Source organism: Psammomys obesus, unplaced genomic scaffold (assembly GCF_907164565.1).
Source record: "Psammomys obesus unplaced genomic scaffold, mPsaObe1.curated_primary_1811, whole genome shotgun sequence".
Classification (NCBI taxonomy): Eukaryota; Metazoa; Chordata; class Mammalia; order Rodentia; family Muridae; genus Psammomys; species Psammomys obesus.
In genome coordinates this window covers 11,915,050-11,934,897 of record NW_026591086.1, presented here as the reverse complement: position 1 = coordinate 11,934,897, position 19,848 = coordinate 11,915,050, and the positions used below count along the sequence as shown (strand labels likewise).

The following is a 19,848-nucleotide window of genomic DNA, read 5'->3' as shown; positions in this document are numbered from 1 at the left end:
TCGACTGCAGGCTCCAAAAGGAAGTTCTGGAATGAACTCAGCACACAGCTTCTGCTCCTTGGCAGTGGCTGTCTCCACACTGAACAGGTTGGCTGCAATGCCCTGGCTGGCTCTCCAGGTGCCTCCTCATCTTGCCTGGGCACTTGGCTTCCTCATGCTCCACAGCTAGACTTGCCCAGTGTGCTGTGGATTCCCAATCTGGAAGCCATGGGTCACTGCTGAGTTATTATGCAACTTGATTTGGTGATAATGAAGTGGTTCTGGGTAATAGCATTTTGGGTAGATTTTACCTGTAAATGAGCAGCTTGTGGAAGACCATTCATGAGTGGCAGGGACTCTCAAGGTGGACTGTTGGATTACTGGGGTTTGAATCCTAGATTTTTCACTCCCTTGCACCCCTAGGAATTTTATTGTTTCTAAACCGCTAATTTTTTAATCTACTTGGAATTCATTTTGGTATAAGAAATAACTTTGGATCTGGCTGTTCCTTTCAGACATTTTTTTAAAAAAGATTTGTGTTAAAATAGACTTAACATTAAATTTACCATTTTAAACATTGTGGACAGGTGTGGTGTATGTGTGTCTTCCCGTATGTGTACACGTAGAGGTCAGAGGTTGGCACTGTGCCAGCTTCTACATGGGCATTGGGTATGCCACCTTAAGTCTTCGTGCTGGCTATTCAGCACTCTGCAGACTGAGCCATCTTTCCATTCCCCACTTGGCACATTTTTATTTAAGTGTGTACTTCAATGGCATTGAGTACATTTATAACATGGCGAACTTTAAGCTGTGCCCTAGCAGACAAATTATTTTAACGGTCCACTTCACGCTTTCCTTTCCGTAAGAGGAACATCCCCCACCCAGTAAGTTTGTCCAGTTGGCCTCAAACTCACAGTCTTCTGCCTCAGCCTTGTGAGTGCTGGGATTGCAGGGGTGTGCCACAGGCCCTGGTGAGGCTGTCTGAAAATGAGGTAGGAGTTAGAAACCCCTTGGTGTTTATCAGGTGGTACAGGGAGTGCTCACTGGCAGTTGTGGTTAACAAGGCTCACACGACCAGCAGGCTGCTGACGAAGCGTTAAGAGTCTGCTGTCACATGCACGCCCCACGCTACACATAACATGTGTGGGAGGAATTACTTTTCACCCCTTCATGGTGAGAACAGAGAATTCTCACTGCAAAACCCATTTATTTATTTATTTATTTATTTATTTATTTATTTATTTATTTATTTATTTTGTGTTGACTTTAGTACAGGGCTAATAGTGTGATTTAAACTTTATGCGAGATGTGTTTTTTTTTTAAACAGATTTGGATTGCAAATGGATTAATAAGGCAAAGATAAGACCACATATAGAACAATGCAGGAGACTTGAAGTGAGGGAGGGCTTCTGAATATATTTTGCTATCACGTGTTTTCAGAGCCTTAAAGGACATTTCTTTTGTTAAGAAGTTGTAACAGGGGCTGGAGAGATGGCTCAGAGGTTAAGAGCACTGGCTGTTCTTCCAAAGGTCCTGAGTTCAATTCCCAGCAACCACATGGTGGCTCCCAACCATCTATAGTGAGATTTGGTGCCCTCTGCTGCCCTGCAAGCAGGCACACATGCAGGCACAACACTGTATAAATAGTAAACAAATCTTAAAAAAAAAAAAAAAGTTGTAACAGTTCTTTGTTACTTATTAGGAATTCAAGATGAGTAAATATTGTGCCCGAAATGAGAACAAACAAACAAACAAACATGGGGTAATGGCAAGCGTTTTTGCCTACATTTAAATCTTTTGGAAATTTCATGTGCGAATATAATACACAAGTAATTGTCCAAGCCGTTTGTACTTTACAGTCAGCAATCTTCCTGCTCTTTGGTTCAGCAAGAAACATCCAAGTTCATTTGCAAAAGGGATATGGGAACCAACTCTTCCTAGCTTTAAAATTCATGCTCTGACAATACTGTATTCAGTCACCATCACAAACACGCCTTTCTTAGGCACGCTGTCCTAGCTAAATGTGAACTTTAAAAATTGGAGAACCAGGCACTTTTTAGACAGTTTACTCTTTGTTTCATATTTTTGGGCTTTAAAAAAAAAAAAAGTTGCCCAAGTTAACACTCGTGGAAGGAGCCTAGCTTTTTATGTTGTTTTGGTGTATGGAAGTGTTGGTAGCAACCCTAAGTTTAATTGAACAAACCCATATTTCCAAAGCATGGATCATACCTGGTTTGTAAGAAGTAAGTGGAGAATACCCAGTTATGTTTCACCACCCCATTACACATGCTGGGTTGTGGAATCAGGCATCAGAGTGACACCATTGTTATTACCGCATTAAGTAATACATGTGCAGAGGGTGCTGGGGTGGGGACAGCCCCCGGCCTGTGGTCAGAAACTACGAATTCCAGAATCTTGCAATTTCCCCTGCTTTGAGAAGTTGTGGCAGAGAAAGGCATTGGCCTCCTGGTGTAGCAGCCGCTGGTAGACTCTTTCCTAACTCTCTGCCTTCCTTGTTACATGTTCTTGGGGTGACAGTACTCCTTATTCATGTATTGATGGCTTTCTAGCTCATATTTTGCCAGGACATTTCTGATGGACCTGAGACCCCAAATCAAGTGGAGAACAGGCCCTGCTACTTGCCTGCCCACTGATGATCTTAAATCTGCATGATAGAAACAAGTGGCGCAGCCGGCCGTGGTAGCACACACCTTTGGTCCCAGCCCTGGGGGAGGCAGAGGCAGACGGATCTCTGTGAGAGCGAGGTCAGCCTCATCTACAGAGTGGAGTCCAGGAGAGCCAAGGCTACACAGGGAAATCCTGTCTCAGAAAAAAACAAAAACCAAAAAATGACAAAATAACAACAACAAAACCAAAGACACAGCAACAGCAAATGACTCCCGTCCCACCATCACTCCCTAGCTTTTATTTTCCTGTATTCCTTTTAGCAAGTGGCACACTTCTGGGCATCTTCTTGCATAGAATCTAGAAGCCATGTGATGCTCCTTTCATTGCAGATTAGACTGATGCCTGAGCTCCCTGTCTCTGTCCGTAGTTCTTTTCCATTTTACCTGTTTTCACCTTACTCCTTCCCCTGCTTCTCCTGGTGGGTATACATAGATGTTCTTCTATTCATCCCTGCTGGGTGTCAGTGCTTTTAGGTCTCAGCGCGGCTAATAGTGGTCCTTCCATCCTGCATCCTGGCAGTGCCTGTGATCCAAGAATGAGTATCCCACTTGCACTGGCAAACTCCCAGGTACCTGTCCAGAGACTCATCCACAGGTCCGTGCTTCCTGGAAACCTTCCCAAACCTTTGTCAACAGAGTGGGATTTTAACCATTTTTAGAAATGTCCCTCTAACTTATGTACATTCTCTTTTGTTTGCTTGTCTGCCTCCTCCATCAGACTCAGTGTTACCATAGGTTATAAATTAACTCTTACTCGTGTCCGTATATGCTAACATGGTGTATATGTCTCACAGATGACATTCCAGTGGGTGACTGGGGTAGTGTTGTGGTGGTTTTTGCTGGGATGGGAAGGCGCTTACGAGTTTTCCCCCATCAGCCATCAGGTCATCAGAAGGAATGTCCCTCTGTTCTCACCACTGATGAGTTTGGTTCTTTGCATCTGTGTCTATATCCACCATATTCACTAGCCAGCCTCTCATGCTGCATTAGGATTACCAGTCTTCCTGGGAAGGCCACGCCCCCTGCTACCAGCTTCCAAACATAACACGGCCCTTAAGCTGTGTTTTTTCTCTTCTAAACATGTCCCCTTCTCTCAGGTTATTCTTATCAGCGTGCAAACATGCTGTTATATTTCTTCTCTGTACCAAGCCTCTCCTGCTTCATTTTATTTTGGTTTACCTGAACCCACCATAACATATTTATTTCTGTCCTAAAAGTTTTTACTTGTGATAGAATAACTATAGAATGCACTTTCAAATTTACAGTATAGTAGGTTGTGGTGGTACATGCCTCTAGCTTCAGCATTCAGGAGGCAGAGGCAGAGGCCTCCTGTGAGTTTGAGGCCAGGCTGGTCTACAGAGTGAGTTCCAGGACAGCCAGACCCATATAGAGAGACCCTGTCTCTCACAAGCCAACAAACAGTGTTAATGTTTGCACGGTTCAGGAATGTGGAGTACATCACATTGCTGTGTACTCATTCTCCAGAACTCTGCAGCTTGCAAAACAGGAACTTTTTCCAATTAAACACTTGGCCCATGAAATGAGTTTTCTCCTTTCCTGCTGACCGTTTCTTTATCTTCTTTGTTCCCCTGCTTCTGTATGCTCAGTGCCCCGCTCTTTTCTCATACCTTCGCTACATTCCTTGGTGATTTTTTTCTAGAAAGATCTTAACCGTGGCACTTACGTCTTGACAGCCCTCCAAATCTGTCTCCCAAGTTCTCACCTTGCATACTTCCCTGCTTCATGTCTTTACCTGTTTTGTGCAGTGGACGTTGCCACTAAAGACTCTAAAATGACCTTGGTCTTCACCAGGTGTGTGCCCAGGTTTCTATGCCTGAGGATGGACCTCTGTTCTTTCCCGGAGAAGTCACAGCTGGCTACTCGTGTTCTCTCCCAGCCACACCAAATTCTGCCAACTCTGCTTTCAGAGGATGTGCTGTTACTTTTTTTACTGCTGTGACAGTGTGTGACAAGCAACAGCATAAGGCGGGAAGGGCTCGTTTTGGCTTACAGTTACAGGGGACGTAGTTCCCCATTCTAGGGAAGGCGCAGGCGGCAGCTGGTCACATTGTACGTGCAGCCAGGAAGTGGAGTCAGGCTGTAAAACCTCAGCAAAGGTCCATCCACTAAAAGTCCCACAGACTTCCCAAACCGCAACACCAGCCTGGGGGCCAGGTGTTCAAGCAGGTGAACATATATAGAGGTGTTTCGTACTCACAGCACAACAGAAGGCCTGAGCTGAGCCTGACCACTCAGTGCTACGTCCTTTGCTCACTCTGTCACGCCCATCGCATCCATCCAGTGTTGCAGTTTAACCGCCCTCCTTCCTTGCCTGTGGCAGCAGCCCTCAGCTGCTCTGGCCCTTGCTCCTTCAGGCTGAATACACCTCTGGTAAGAGTCTTTTAAAAGGTGAGTCAGATCCTGGTTAAAACACTCCAAAGATGAGTAGGTACTGTATATTTGCAGTTGCCGGAAGCCTAGAGGTTACCCTGAGACCTCATCAGTGTCTTTTTTTTTTTTTTTTTTTCCTCACCTGAGTTCTCTTTGCCAGAACCACGTTATCTTTCTAAGGTCATAAATATGAAATTTTAATGTTTATAGTGCTGAACTTTTTTCTTTTTCTTTTTTGAGACAGAGTTTCTCTGCATAGCCCTGGCTGTCGTGGAACTCACTCTGTAGACAAGGCTGGCCTTGAACGCAGAGATCTGCCTGCCTCTGCCTCCCAGGGGGTGGGATTAAAGGATTGTGTCACCGCTGCCTGGCTAGTGCCGAACATTTTTATAATAATATTATGTCATTAATGATAATATTTTTACTTTTGTGTACACAAGGAAATTGCTGTAGATTTTCAAATAGACACATTAAATTTTCCCCCAGGGGATATTCCACTTCAGTATGATATAGTAGCTTTAAATCCTCTACGTTTTTTCTGCATGTGAGTGGCACTGGTGATGTCTTTGAGAGGTTTTTTGTCCATGATTTTTTTTCCTTTGGCTTTTTGAGGAGCATATTGAAACAGTGGTTGGCTTTTGAAGCTTTGCTTATTTGAGATTAATTTCACTGACGTGACCAACACCATGTGGTATCAATTCTGAATCCCCTGTGATTCCTACTTCAAAATGTTGCTGTTACCTCCACTATTTGTTGTGTTTGACACGAGCCATTACTTGGGTTTCTTGAGTTGCCAGTTAGCCCAAAATTCACTCCAGATCAAAGGAAAGATTCATTTTGGCTGTCTTGAAACCCTTTAAAATGCTGCTAACACCTTCTGTGCCAAATTCACAAGTCTCCTAGAGGGTCAATAATTTTATCTTTGATGGTGAAAGAGCTGACTATGTGGTCTCACTTATTGTATACTTTAAAAAAGAAATAGAAAAAAAAAAGATCATAGTGATTTGCTTCTGTAAGCCTTTTGATGTTTTTTTTTTTAAAAGAAGACATCAGATAAGTAACAGAGGTGAATGATTCATAAGCTGCAATAAACAGCATTTCATGCAGTTGGCCTCATGAGGAGAGGGGCATTAACTCTCCCAGTGGTCTTGCTTGCCTTTTTATCTTTATCATTGGAAAGAAAAGTGTTGTCCAGCCTGTCCTGATACTCCTAGGCTCAAGCGATCCTCCCTTTTCAGCCTCCCAAGTAGCTGGGAGTACAGAAACACACTCCTATGCCCAGTGTTTTTACTGTTTCATTTATTAATCATTATTATTCTTGTATTTACCATTTTGTGTATAAAAAGGGTCCTGTTAACTGTGGTCCTCGTAGACCGATGCTTAATAGGCATTTAATGCTGTATTTGATTTCTGAAGTTTCCAACCAAAGTTAAAGACCTTGGGGAAATATTTTTAGTATAATCTTTTTTCTTATAAGGGGCCTATTGAGGTTTCCCCGGCATATTGCCCTGTCTTTTGTGGCAGCTGCCCCAAGTAATGTTGTACCTACCAGGACGCCCGGGCTCTTCTGCTTCTGGAGAAAGCCCATTGCCACAGCAGTGTATGCCTGTGTGTGCACCCATACTTTGCTCTAGAGTTCCCTGGCTGCGCTGTGTATGCTTTCTTTTGACACTGAGATTGTCAGAGTGGGAGCCGTGACCTACCTGAGTCAACTGTCAGCAGATGAGCTCAGGACATTGCTAACTGCTTCCTTTGAATCATTTCATTCCCTGGCACTCAGTGGTGCAAGCCAGTCCGGCACGTATGGCTAGCACTGTGTGAAGTGGGGGAAAAGATGGGCTGAGGAATGGATGGAGCTAGTGAAAACTGTTGAGTTATAAAAAGTGTAATTAGCTTGCTGGTGTTCCCTATGGAATATGCGTGCCAGTTTAATCTTAAGCTATTTCTATCTTAGACCTTACTTCTTGCTGTCTACCGGAACAATACAGGGGCAGTGTGTTTGTCTCTCTATTCTTCCGAGTGGATACCGCTCTGAGGGCTTGGTCTGCATGGTCTTGTGTAACCCTTTCAGGAACTGTGGAGCAGCTACAATTCCTGTATTCATGTTATAGGGGAAGAAACTGAGGCATAGGCAGATTGTCATTTCCAAGCCTTCCCAGCTGAGTGGTAGGGACAGGGCTTGAAGTTACATTGTATGGCCCAGGAACCTGCTTTTTTAATTAATTAAAATACTAATCCGTTCTACTCATTCAGCAGTATTCACCGAGCTCTAGCTGTGCGTCTAAAGGCCTCACTGTTGTAGAACTTGGCTTCATGGCTGGGGAAGATCCATCAGCAACTATAATACACAACTAAATAGATATCTAAGTCCTAAGGGTGGAAGAAGCCATGGGCTGGTGGAGTGTTGTGACAAATAGTTCAAGCCTTAGAAAACTGACCAGCGAGACCTCGTCCTTGGTAGATCTCTTAAGAGATATATATGCCTGAGCGCTGGGCTTTCTCCAGTTTTTTAGGAATCTGCCTGTTCTTTCTGCCTGTTCGCCCTGGAAGTATCTGGTGGTTAAATCTGCAGAGTCAGGACTGAGTCAGCCATGGGCTCTGTCCCATTGCCTGGAGCCATGATCCTTGACTCTGGGGCCTTCCTAAACAGGCCCCTTCTGTGGGTTGGTATTGAATCATGTGGCTGGGCTCCCACGTTTATGGAGAGCAGAATAGGAAGTAAGGAAGTGGGTTTCCAAACTGGGTGCCTTTGTGGGGCAGAGAGGAAGCTCAGCACAGAAAGAAAGAGGAGACCAGACAGTGCCTAATTAATTGAAGATATGTGGTGACCCCAGGCCATCTCTCTACCCAACAAGGTCTCCAGAGGCACTGGTCTCAGAAGTAGCCACAATACCCAAATGGAGACAGCTCTCCAGAGCATTAGAGGGCACAAGGTCTCACACACAAGTGAGCCAGGGCTTTTGATTTCCGTGTGATGGGCACGCATCTCACCCAGTCAGCAGGACATCATGCTGGTACTGACACAGTGGTTCCCTCCTATCTTGCTTCACTCTGTGTTTCAATTACTCATGGACGGCCATGATCCAAAAAATAACATTTGTCTTACCTCTCTCTCTCTCTCTCTCTCTCTCTCTCTCTCTCTCTCTCGACCACAGCCATACAACTTTATTGGTATTAAATTTCAGTTTGCGAATTCAACTTTATCACGGGCATGCCCATAGAAGACCAAAGGATGGATGGACTCAGTACTATCTGGGCTCCTTAGGTATCCCCTGGGATTCTGGGGCTGCCACTGTCTTGGATACAGGAGGAGGTGCTGGCTTCTAAATTCCATTTATATGGTAGTGTATTTATGGTCTTCCTTGATTTTTCTGAAACTTGTCATGATATCGGCTTCCAAGAGTGGGGCTTTTCTTCTGACCAACCAACAGGATGTGGCACACGAGGTCCCCAGCTGTCCTGGCTCATCAGAGTTTATACATACATGGAGGATGCTAGTGACTGCAAACTTCAGATGTTATTGCTGGCCCGTGGGGCCTTCAAGCAGTTCCTTGTGAGCTACCACTTGGCTTTTTTATACAGAAACAGCCCAGTGCCTCCCTCCAGTCGATCTTGCTGACTGCACACTGGATTCCACGTACTGTTTTTCTACCCTACCCTGCTTATTTTTATTCATTTGGCCACTTTATTTTAGGGATTTGCAAAGCTTGTTTTGGCAGCGTGATCCTTATTGTTTTATTTCTGGTTGCTTGGCTTTTGTGTGAATGCTTCAATTAAGCAACGGATGTGGGCAGACGTGTCTTGGGGCGCTGGTTTGCTACCCGAGTGTGTGTGTGCGCTGGGGTGTACATGGCTCCCCACTGCAGAGCAAGACCTCACGGTGGGATTCAAGCTAGGATTCAGCCTGCTTGGGCTGGATGGAGAACAAAGGCGCCATGACACACCCCTTCATTTGGAAAACATGTCAAAGACCTGGTCAGAGATCGCATCGCTTTTACCAGGTTGTGGAATGTCTGGCCCAGAAATGGGCCAGTTGTTAATATTGTTTTCTTTTTAAAGATACACTCTGATGGACAGTTGGTCTTCCTGGTATCCAGTCTTGTGAGGTTGAGTGAGGAAGGGCTCTCGGAAAGCTTCGGTGACTGTTCACACAGCTGGGAATGAGTTCTTTTTACAAGTGTGCACCTTACTGGGAGTTACAGAGGCATCTGCCTTGCCTGGTTCTTATTAAGGAGGAAACAAAGCGGGGACTGTGAAGATGGTTTACTCAGTGAAGCGCTGGCCATGCAAGCAGGAGGACCCAAGTTCAGTCCCCAGCACCTGCTTTAAAGATAACGTGTGTGTGTGTGTGTGTGTGTGTTTGGGGGGGGAGTAGTGGGACTGAGACAACAGGCTCCCTGAGGCTTCCTGACTACCTGTCCTAAACCCAAAATAGAGAGCAGGGCAGAAGGGGAATCCCCTCGGGGGAGCAGCCTTGCCAGGCCACAGAGGAAGACTATGCTGCCAGCCTTGATGAGACCTGATAGGCTAGGGTCAGATAGAAGGGGAGGAGGTCCTCCCCTATCAGGGGACTAGGGAAAGGGCATAGGAGATGAGGGAGGGGGGTTGCAGAGGTGATACAAAGTTAATAAATTGTAATAAATAAATAAATAAAAATTAAAAAATAAGAGGGAGCATGATTGTTCATGGCATTTTTCACAATATGGAAAACTGGTCAGAATTTTGTTGTCCCATTTATATTGGAAACTTGCTGAGAAGGAAGTGGGAATAGGCTTGGAGCCAGCAAGGGTTGGCTCCAACTTGGACGGTATTTTCATTCTCACCTTAGGATCCTGGTAAGGGGCTCTTTTTTGTTCAAACCTGCATCCTCTTCGGCATAGCCTCTATCCCTGGGAGAGTGTGATTTTTTTAAGTTTTGTTTGCTGTGCCTAAGAGATCCATAAAACAAAAATACCTCTAACCTGTAAGCCCTCTTCCATAAATAGCCCTGAGCATTTCAGGAAGAACCGGAGATGTAAAGAACACAAATTAAGACAGCCTTTCATCCAAATCCATGCAAAAAGCTTGGTTGTCTCTGAATGGTTCAGGTCTTCCTGGGTCTCTCATGCATGTGCACAGCCTGGCTTTGGTTGTCATTGAGGAGCAATATAGAAATTGCCCTCTTACCCTGTTCTTGCTGTCTAGAACTTTTTCTTTTTCTTTTTCTTTTTTGAGTGGAGAACCTTCACTGCTCAGACTTTCAGGTGTCTGCTTGGGCTCTGATGCCTTCTGTCAGGGGCGTCAGAGGTGCTCATTGTCCTGTGCTTTTGATTATAACCAAGTCCTAAATTTACTCCTCTCCTCTCTTCTCCCCTCCCCTCCCTTCCTCTCCTCCCATCCCCTCTTTCCTCCTCCCCTCCCCTCCCATTCCTTCCCTTCCCCTCCCCTCCCCTCTTCCTCTCTGACCCTTCTCTCCCCCTTCTTTCCTTTTTTTGGGACAGAAAGTAGATAATGTAGCCCACAGCCGGCCTCCACCCCTTCCTGTCTTGGTGTCCCGAGTACAGGGAAATGTTTGTCCATACCCATTCTCCTTTTCTCCCTCGTCCTCCTTCCCTCTTCCCTGTTTTACTGCTTGGTTTTCAGGTAACAGGAAACATTGTAAACACGTTTTATTTTGTAATCTGATAGTCTAAACCCAAATACCTTAGGGCAGATTTCCTTTCAAGTGGTCTGATGGTTTACTCCTAAACTGATGTAAAGCTCAGAGGAGAAGACATACCCATTTTTTTTGTACCCTTCTTTCTGTCTTCCACTAACAGAGTTGAGAGTTAAACAGTGCTAAGATATATCTATATCTATCTATCTATCTATCTATCTATCTATCTATCTATCTATCTATATACATATACATATACATATACATATACATATACATATACATATACATATACATATATATATATATATATATATATATATATATATATATATATATCCAGCCATATATTCAAAATCCCACCAAGCACAGTGCTTTCTTGTTTGTGCATGAGGCACGACTGTTTCCCTGTGGCCTTGCTCATGGACCATGCTGACTGTATTTTGGTTGAATTTTAGACAAATCAAACTGGAAGACTGACTCTTCGTCCCAGTCTCATTGTCCTCAGTTCCACGGAGAAGGGTGGTCTCTTGTGGGAGCACAGTCAAGCTGTAGTGTTACCTCTGTGCTTCGGCAAGTGACCCAAGCCCATTCTGCCATAGGTTGGGGGCTGCTCCATGTAGGATTTGCATGAAGCATCTGCTGTATGCTGGACAGATTTCACCAGCAATTCTGTTCTTACAGCCAGGACTCAGCTCCTGACTTAGACCATGTGTATAGCATGTATGTATGTATGTATGTATGGTGTGTGTATATTTATGTGTGTATATATATATATATATATATATATATATATATATATATATATATATATATATATATATATATATACAGTCTAATTTATTTTTAAATTATGTGTACGCCTGTGTGTCTTTGTGTGGGTATGAACAGTCCTCTGGAGCAGGAGTTACAGTCGGCTGTCGGCCCCAGTGTGGGCTTTGTGAACCAAATTCAGGACCTTTGCAAGAGCAGTCAGGCCCTTGATTGCTAAGCCCTCTTTCCAGCCTCTGATTTAGTCTCTGCTAGAAGCATAGTTTGGCATACCCTCGTGGCTTGCTGCGAGCTTGCCTCCGTTTTCTTTTAAACGTTTCTGCTCCTTGAGTGTGGGTGGTTTTCCATTTCTGTAGAAAGCATATAGTTAGGGAATGTTGATGAATGTGTAAATATTTCAGCCTGCAGTTAATTAACCCAACAAGCTTTTTGTTTTGTTTTAATTTCCACACTGCTGATGAGGCAGCTTTTTTTGTGTAGGCATTGGGATAGTAGGCTGTTTTTAGATTTCTGACCTTTTAATGTAGAAACCAGCATAAATCCAGAAGTATAGGAGCTTATGGTACAGGGAAATTGTTGGTGGTTTGGTGCATATGGAGACCAATGTATTCGGGTGCAGTGAAGGCCTGGTCATGGTGGATGCCCACTGTCAACAGCTTTCAGTGATCCTCAACTGTGTGGGTCATGATTTCTTTGGGAGGTCAAACAACCCTTTTACAGGGGTCACCCTGTAAAACCAACACCATCAAAAACCACAGATATTTAAATTATGATTCACAAGGGTAGCCAAGTTACAGACAGGAAGTATCAACAAAAATAATTTTATGTCTGGGGGGGGGGGTCACCACAACATGAGGGACTATATTAAAGGGTCACGGCATTAGGAAGGCTGAAAACCGCTGACTGAAGAGTTTTATTTGGGATAGATAGCCTAACTCCATTAGCGAAAGGATCACTGAAAAGGTCCATAGAGAATAGTACAATTAAAAACAACAGTTTTAAGATAGCTCTGTTGGGAGCATGTGTGCCTAGTGTGAACAAGGCCCAGAGAGGCCTGAGGTTCATCCTCCAGCTCTTCATAAATCTAAGTGCCAGGCATAGCCAGCGCCTGCCTTGAACCCGCTCACTTCTGTATAGAGAGTGTAGCCTGGGCTGCACGAGGCCCTGTTTCAAAACCAGACACAACAACTGAGTGGTAACACTGGCAGCCGAGGCTGGAGGGTCCCGAGTTCTAGGCCATCCTGACACTGCCTAGTACTCTCCTGTCTCCAGAAACAAGAGCAACAGCAGAAACCCCAAACCAAGCACATAAGCAAACAAATGAATAGGAAAATATTAGACCCAGTTTAAAATGAGCAAGAATTAAGGCTTTTCCCTTCCGCAGGTAGGACTAACGCCATCTCTGCGGAGGCCTTGTGCAGGTAGATGAGTACACCCAGAAATTGTAATGGGAAGAAAATGGTGAACTTTCCCCCACCCCTGGAGACGGTGGAGGAGGTGAGAGGTGAGGACAGCAAATAGTCTGTACCATAAACACTGCAGACACCAGACTGCCCCTAGCAGCTGTCTCTCTGTGAACTGAGCTCTCTGTGAGCGGAACTTGCAGGAAACAGCATGTTTTTTTTTTTTTCGGGCAGATTTCCTGCACATGAGAATCCTCATGTCTTCTAGAATTGCTTTTTGTGTGTTGGTCCTAAACATCTTTGAAAGGAAATTTGCTTCAAACTCCCCACCCCGCCCTCCTTTAATGCCCGAGGCTTGATAGTCACTTCAATCCTTTGTTAAGGCACAGATTTACTGTATAGTGAGAGTGAGAATGGAGGACTTGTTTTAGATGTGTTTTTATATACATATAGAGCTTAAGTTTTTAATAGTGTATATATGATACAGATCACATATGCATAGATACTGTATGTATGTATGTATGAATACACACACACAGACACACACACACACTCAAGTCTTTGCAGGTACAGAGGGTTTACAGTGAGAAGCCACTCTCCTGTTCATCTAGCCCGAGAGCCTTTGTCTAGAGACTGCAGCTTTCACCAGATTCTTAACTCTCCAGAAATTACTTACAGCTAAGCAATTGTGTAAAGTATCCACTAAACCCACAAATGCCACATGCTCTGTTTTATACCTGGCCTTTTACCAGCATGGGCAGTTTGTCTTAGAGGTTGTTCCCTAGCAGCCGCAGAGAGCGCTTTCATTCACGCTCAAGAGTGCGTAGCCCTGGTGTCCATTGCGGAACGTGATGTTTCAGTAATTCACAGCATCACGGGAAGTGCAATGATTGTCAGGTTTATTGGTTAATTTAATATTAGTATTATTTATGGTGCTCATTCATGGAGCATGAATATTTAATCATCCCTTCACTGACATTTAAATTACTTTCTGACTTATATGATTTTGGACTCTGCTGGAAAAAATATCATTTATACACCTATATTTGTGGATGAAATAAGATTGGGTTGAAGTATACATATATGTATGTATGCCAGGTATTTAATCTATTTTGATATGTGTACACACATAATACATTATGGAAATAACTATGTCAGGCAAATTAGTCTATGTATCATCTTACATAGTTAGCCTTTGTGTGTGTGGGGGGGGGGGGTGGTAGTGTAAAATACTGAAAACCTTTTCGTATCTCTCCAGTATACAATATTCTTTTAAAAGGGACCACATCAGAAAGCAGCATAGTATACACAAGAGAAAGTCAAGGGAACAAATTACCAAGCTGGAAAGTGGGAGAAAGCCACATACACAAAATGAAAGAAAGTATGTAACAAAGGTGGAGTTCCAAACGGAGAAGAAGATGTGAGGTCAGCAAGTCATCTGAGGAACCCAGGTGTCATCTCAAACAAGCGAAGCTGCCCACTCACCTCACGCCTTCCATTTCTGCAGCACCCTTTATCCGTGTATTCATTATTATTACTGTGTATATATATTGTGTGTGTGTGTGTGTGTGTGTGTGTGTGTGTGTGTGGTTATGTGCAGCTCACAGCACATGGAAAAGCTCATAGCACGTGGGAAAGCCAGAAGGAAAACTTTCCTATGGAGTTGGTTTCCACCTTCTACCTTTACATGGGTTTGAGGATGGGTCCAGATTGCTGGGCCTCCATCAAGGGCCTCTTTACTAGCCGAGCCATCTTACTGAACCCTCATGTTCTTGTAAAATAGTATCTATTGTGTGTATGTGTGCAGGCGCTTGGCAGTCAGGCTGTGACTATGTTTTGGTGGTCAGAGGACAGCCTGCAGGAATCCATTATCTTCTTCTATCAGTGAACTCAGGATTCAGGCTTTATCCACCAAGCCATCTTGCTGGCCCCAATTTTTTTAAAGAATTGTTGTTGTTGTTTTTTCTATCTATGATTGTTTTTGCCTGCATATGTGTATGTAAACTAAGTGTGAACCTGGCACCCCGTGGTGGTCAGGGAGGGTGCCAGATCCCTTGGGACAGGAGTTCTAGATGGTTATGAACTCCATGTGAGTGCTGGGGACTGAACCTGGGCCCTGTGACTGAGCAGCCGGCGCTTTTCATGACTGAGCCATCTCTCCAGCTTCCCCTTTTTTAAACAAATTTATTTTACATGTATTTTTTTATCAGGGAGGTGAGCGCCACGTGTGTGTGGAGGTCAGAGGTAAATTTACAGGAATCAGATCTCTCTGTCAACTGTGTGGGTTCCAGGGATTGAATTCGGGCTGTCGGGCTTGTTGGTGAGTGCCTTTACCTGCTGAGTCATTTCACCACCTTCCCCCCCCCCCCTATACAATATTCCTAACAGGACCTGGAACGCCAAGCTGTACCACCCTTCTCTCCTTCCTAGACTTTCTTTAAATAGCTGCAACGTTGCGTCGTTTGATCTGCGCCTCTGTTTCTCCTTGCCAGCAGTTTAATTAAGATAGAGTCTGCTAGAATGTCACCAGTTAAAAGCCCTTTGTTGACCATTTATCCTCCTTATACTACAGTGTCTGTATCTGATTGTTTGATACTCACTAGTGTGAAAGGTAAAAAATGCCATTCGTGGCGTTACCATTTATATGCACAGGAGGCCCTTTGTGTGCCATTTTGCCTATTCCATGTCCCCATTTTTTTTTGGTGGTGGAGCCTGGAGGCTGAACCTAAGACTTCACATTTGTCCGGTTATTATTCTCCCACTCCCACCCCGCCCTGTACCACCCCACCCAACCACATCTTTGGCCTTACTCCTGCCGACAATAGCATCTCCTTATCTTTATATAGGATAAGTCTGTTTGGCTTGTGAACGGGATGGCTGCCTTCCCCCATTCCTTCTCATGGGTTTCGAGGGTGGAGTTATTGCTTGTTTTGTCATAAGTATTGTGCTCATGTGTCAAGTTCATCGTCTTACTTCAAGCTGTCTGGGAAGCCGTTAAGTTCATGAGCATAACATTCTCAGTTTATCTTTCAGGCAAACTGTCTGGGCTTCACTCTTCACAGCTGTGGCGTCCTTTTCCTTCCTGGGCTTGGTGTCCTCTCTGCTGTTCCCATCTTTACCTGTTATGATGTTGCATCATTTTGCTTTGGGGGTGCTGCTTGTTCACATCACTCCACAGCCATGGACCCAGTCTTTGTGGATTTGGCTGTGGAGACTACTTTTACTGGTAATTGTGTGGCAGACACATGCTGGTTTTCAATAAACAAACAGTTGGTTTATCTTGGTCTTGCACATTGTAAGTACTCAGGTGAATAAAACTTTTTTTTTTTGAAGTGCTGATTGTCTATTTCTAGAAAGTATAGAAGACATTCCTTCGGCAGTAGAAAACTGAATGGCTGGTGATGGTCACTTCGAGTATTTGTATCTGTGAAAAGATAGAGTCATATTCTTGCCTAAGATAATTTTCAAAAGAGGCAAAAAGTGCCTTTTACATAGGGAGCTTTACAAACCAGAGACCCAAAGCCTCACCAGCACCTTTGTTTCCCTTATACACGTGTCTCTTAATTTGCCCAAGAAATAGAAATCACAATAGAGGCATGGCAGTGATGTTGATCAAGTTTAGATCGTAGCATGGAAAGCAGGGACAAGGTATGGAGGAGGCTGAAAGTGTACTGACAGTGTTCTCTCCCTTTTCCCCCCAGATCTATCTAAAAACAGACTGGTGGAAGTGCCGATGGAGCTGTGCCATTTTGTGTCGCTGGAAATTCTCAACCTGTATCACAACTGCATCAGAGTCATTCCTGAGGCCATTGTTAATCTGCAGATGCTGACCCACCTAAACTTGAGGTAGGTTTAACTAGGAAACCCCTGGTCAATGACCAGCACGAAACCGTTCATGTCTACATTCTGCAAAGATGCATTCATCTTCGCAGTTCTTGATCGCACTTGCAAGTAAACCATGGGGATCATTCAAAATGCTCTTTGTCCTAAATGTCCAGGGCCTTGGTGCTGGCCTTCCCCAGATGTCAGGAGGGCAAGGTTCTAAAAGGGACTGATTTACAGAGCTAGCATCACTGTGTCCTCTCTGATGGTGTATGTAAGGATGCTCTTGAGTGACGGTGTGTGTGAGGACGTGAGGTACAGCTTGCCTTCTTAAATGAAGCCAGTGTTTGCAGAGCATGCCCGAGTCTGTTGGATAACGTGGCGAACAAGTCACTACTACAGATTAGCCGTAGTTTCAAGAAAACTGATTCAAGAAAACTGATTCGTGTAAGTCTTGGTTTCAGTCTTTGCAACTAACTGGCTGCTCTGGTCAGGTTCTGGCTCCCTAAATCCTTATCTCACATTGGGATTTCAGGAGAGAGGCTGCTGCTGTTTTATTCCCTCTGTCTTAATGGAAGCAAGCTCCCAGGTTCCAGAGTCTTTACATGCCGCCAGCATGATGTGTAAAGGGCAGGACCTGATCAGTGAGGCTTGTGTTGCTCAAAACTCCCAGCAAACCAGATACAGCAACCCCTTATAACAGATAATTATATCAGTGGGACGGCATGGGTGTGGTGGCCCGCACCTCTGATCCCAGCACTGAGGAGGCAGGGGCAGTTCTGTGAGTTCAAGGCCAGCCTGGACCTCAGAGTGAGTCCCAGAACAGCTAGGGCTACATAGAGTAACCCTGTCTCCACCTCCCACCCACCCCCCTCACCCACACACAAAAGTTTTTTTGGTTTTGCTTTGTTCTTTTGGTTTTGCTTTTTGTTTTAGTTGGCTCCTGAAAACTTTGGGGCTTTCTGCATCTCCGTGGCCAGAACAACAAAGAGAGCTCCTATCGTGTTTCTAAAAGTGCACTTTTTTACTCAGGGCAAACCCATTCCTAGGTGTATTTGTCATCGACCATAACTTATTAATTTTATTTTTTAAAAAGAAAATGTAGAGATGGTTAGGGTGATCTGCAGGTTCGTCTGTCCGACTTTCAGTTCTGTGGGTTTCTGGTTCATTTGTCCAGTTTTCTTGATGTTTCTGCCACAGAAGGACATGCCTTGCATCCCACACAGCAGTGTCTGTAGATTCTGGTTCCCTGACTTCTCATAAATTGTGATTGTTGCCAAAGCAGATGCAGCTCTTCTGTTTGCTTCCCATTTTTGTCCTGTTATAACTTTTTTTTTATCCGAATAGCATACAATAGGTAAATCAGTGTAACGTACTTCACATTAAGTCCATGAGCATCAAGAATATTGGGGCATAGTTGACTATAAAATCCTAAAACACTTGATGATCTAGTCTTTTATGTTTCTTTAAAAATAGTAATGTTGAATTTGTTCTCATGAGTTCTAGGTTGATCTTAGTTAAGGGTAAATCATTGCTGTACTCAAATGAGCAGAAAGAACAAATGGAGTCTGGACCCTCAGAATTCTTTAAGACAAGGAAAGGGCTGGAGAGATGGCTCTACAGTTAAGATCATACTGGCTGCTCTTCCAAAGGACCAAGGCTCAATTCCTGTCACTCATATAGGGGCTCACAACTGTCTATGACTCCAGATCTGGGGGTCTGATACCCTCTTCTGCTAGACATACCTGCAAACAAAACACCATATACATAAAACTTAAAAAATAAAAAAAAAGAAAGAAAAGTTGTTGGTGATGGACAAAGACTAATGCATTGGGCATTCTGTGGTGAATCCCTACGAAAGGGAAGATGAAAGAGGTGAAGAGATTCATAAATGTGCTTTCTGGCTTGGCATCCCATCTCCCAGTTATATTGGTAAATTTTAAAGTGTGGCTGTTTTTCTTTTTTTCACATTTTCTACTTTGAATATTAACATGGGTGAGGCTTACTTTCTTGCACTGAAAATATGTGTTCTTTGAAGAAACATGCTACAAGGAAAAAATAATTAAGAAAAAGCATGTCTCTTACCACCCAGAAGCTTTATGTGAGGGTGTGTAAAACACACGTGGCTAGCCTTTAAGCTTTTTAAAAAACTAGATACGTTATTAGTGTTATTATATTTTATTTTTATTTTATAGGTATTTATTGTTACTATGCTACATTTTAAGTTTCTTTTATATGGGGAATTGTGTGCACCGTGGCATATGTGTGGAGGTCGGAGGGCAACTTCTAGCAGTCATTTCTCTCCTTTTACTTTGTGGGTCCTGGGGACTGAACTCAGACTCGGTGGTCAGTGCCTTTACCCCGTGAACAGTGGCATCCAGATCCTAACATCCCAGTTTTCTGTGATGAGCTCTTCTGACCAAAAGCGGCTCTGCAGGGAAGGGTTTATTTGCCTTATGGCTAAGAGTCCATCTTGAGGGGCGTCAGGTCTGAAGCCTAAAGACTGAGCTGAAGCAGAGGGCATGGAGGGGTGCTGCTTCCTGACTTGCTTCCCATGTCTTGCTCAGCCTGCTTGCTCATACAACCCAGAACCACTTGCGCAGGGATGGCACCACCCATGGTGGGCTGATCGCTTTCACATCAGTCATTAATCAAGAAAATGCCCCATGGGACTCACCCACAGGCAGTTCCTCAGTAGAGGCTTCCTCTTCCCATGTGACTCTTTATTTATGTTAAATTGACAAGACCTAGGCAGCACAAGTAATCGCTTTTGATCCCTCCTATGGAACTCAGTCCGGATAGGAATGTGTTGAAATGTGATGAAGGCAAGTTTTGATGAAACCAAGAAGGTAGAGTTACATCATGTTTTTCAGTCAGAGACTTTACTCCCTGCTTGATGAATAGATTGCAGAGCCGTATCTGCTAGGAACTCTAGAGCAGCTCTAGGTCCCTCGAGCTTGAGTTGTTTCTAGGCTCTTGGGGATGATTCTGGTGGACTGCGTCACGGCTCTTGCCCGAGAACCTTATTTGTGGCTTTTGAAACAGTAGGTGACCGCCATATCTGTTTACTTGCAAATATGTAACCATGTCTAGGCAATGCTGTTGGCGTCCTCTGCGGTGTTAGTAATATCTTGCTTGTGCTGTCTGCGTGACATCTGCC

General features: G+C 44.1%; 1 protein-coding gene across 3 annotated transcripts in view; it reads left to right on the top strand.

Annotated features, from left to right (window-relative positions):
* The window catches only part of Lrch1 (leucine rich repeats and calponin homology domain containing 1), a 175,625-nt gene that overhangs the window by 65,316 nt on the left and 90,461 nt on the right, over positions 1-19,848 (top strand). For all 3 annotated transcript variants that reach the window (XM_055609683.1, XM_055609681.1, XM_055609682.1), the window contains exon 2: positions 16,568-16,712. In XM_055609683.1, the coding sequence (XP_055465658.1) occupies positions 16,568-16,712 (145 nt within the window). The remainder of the gene's footprint in view (positions 1-16,567; positions 16,713-19,848) is intronic.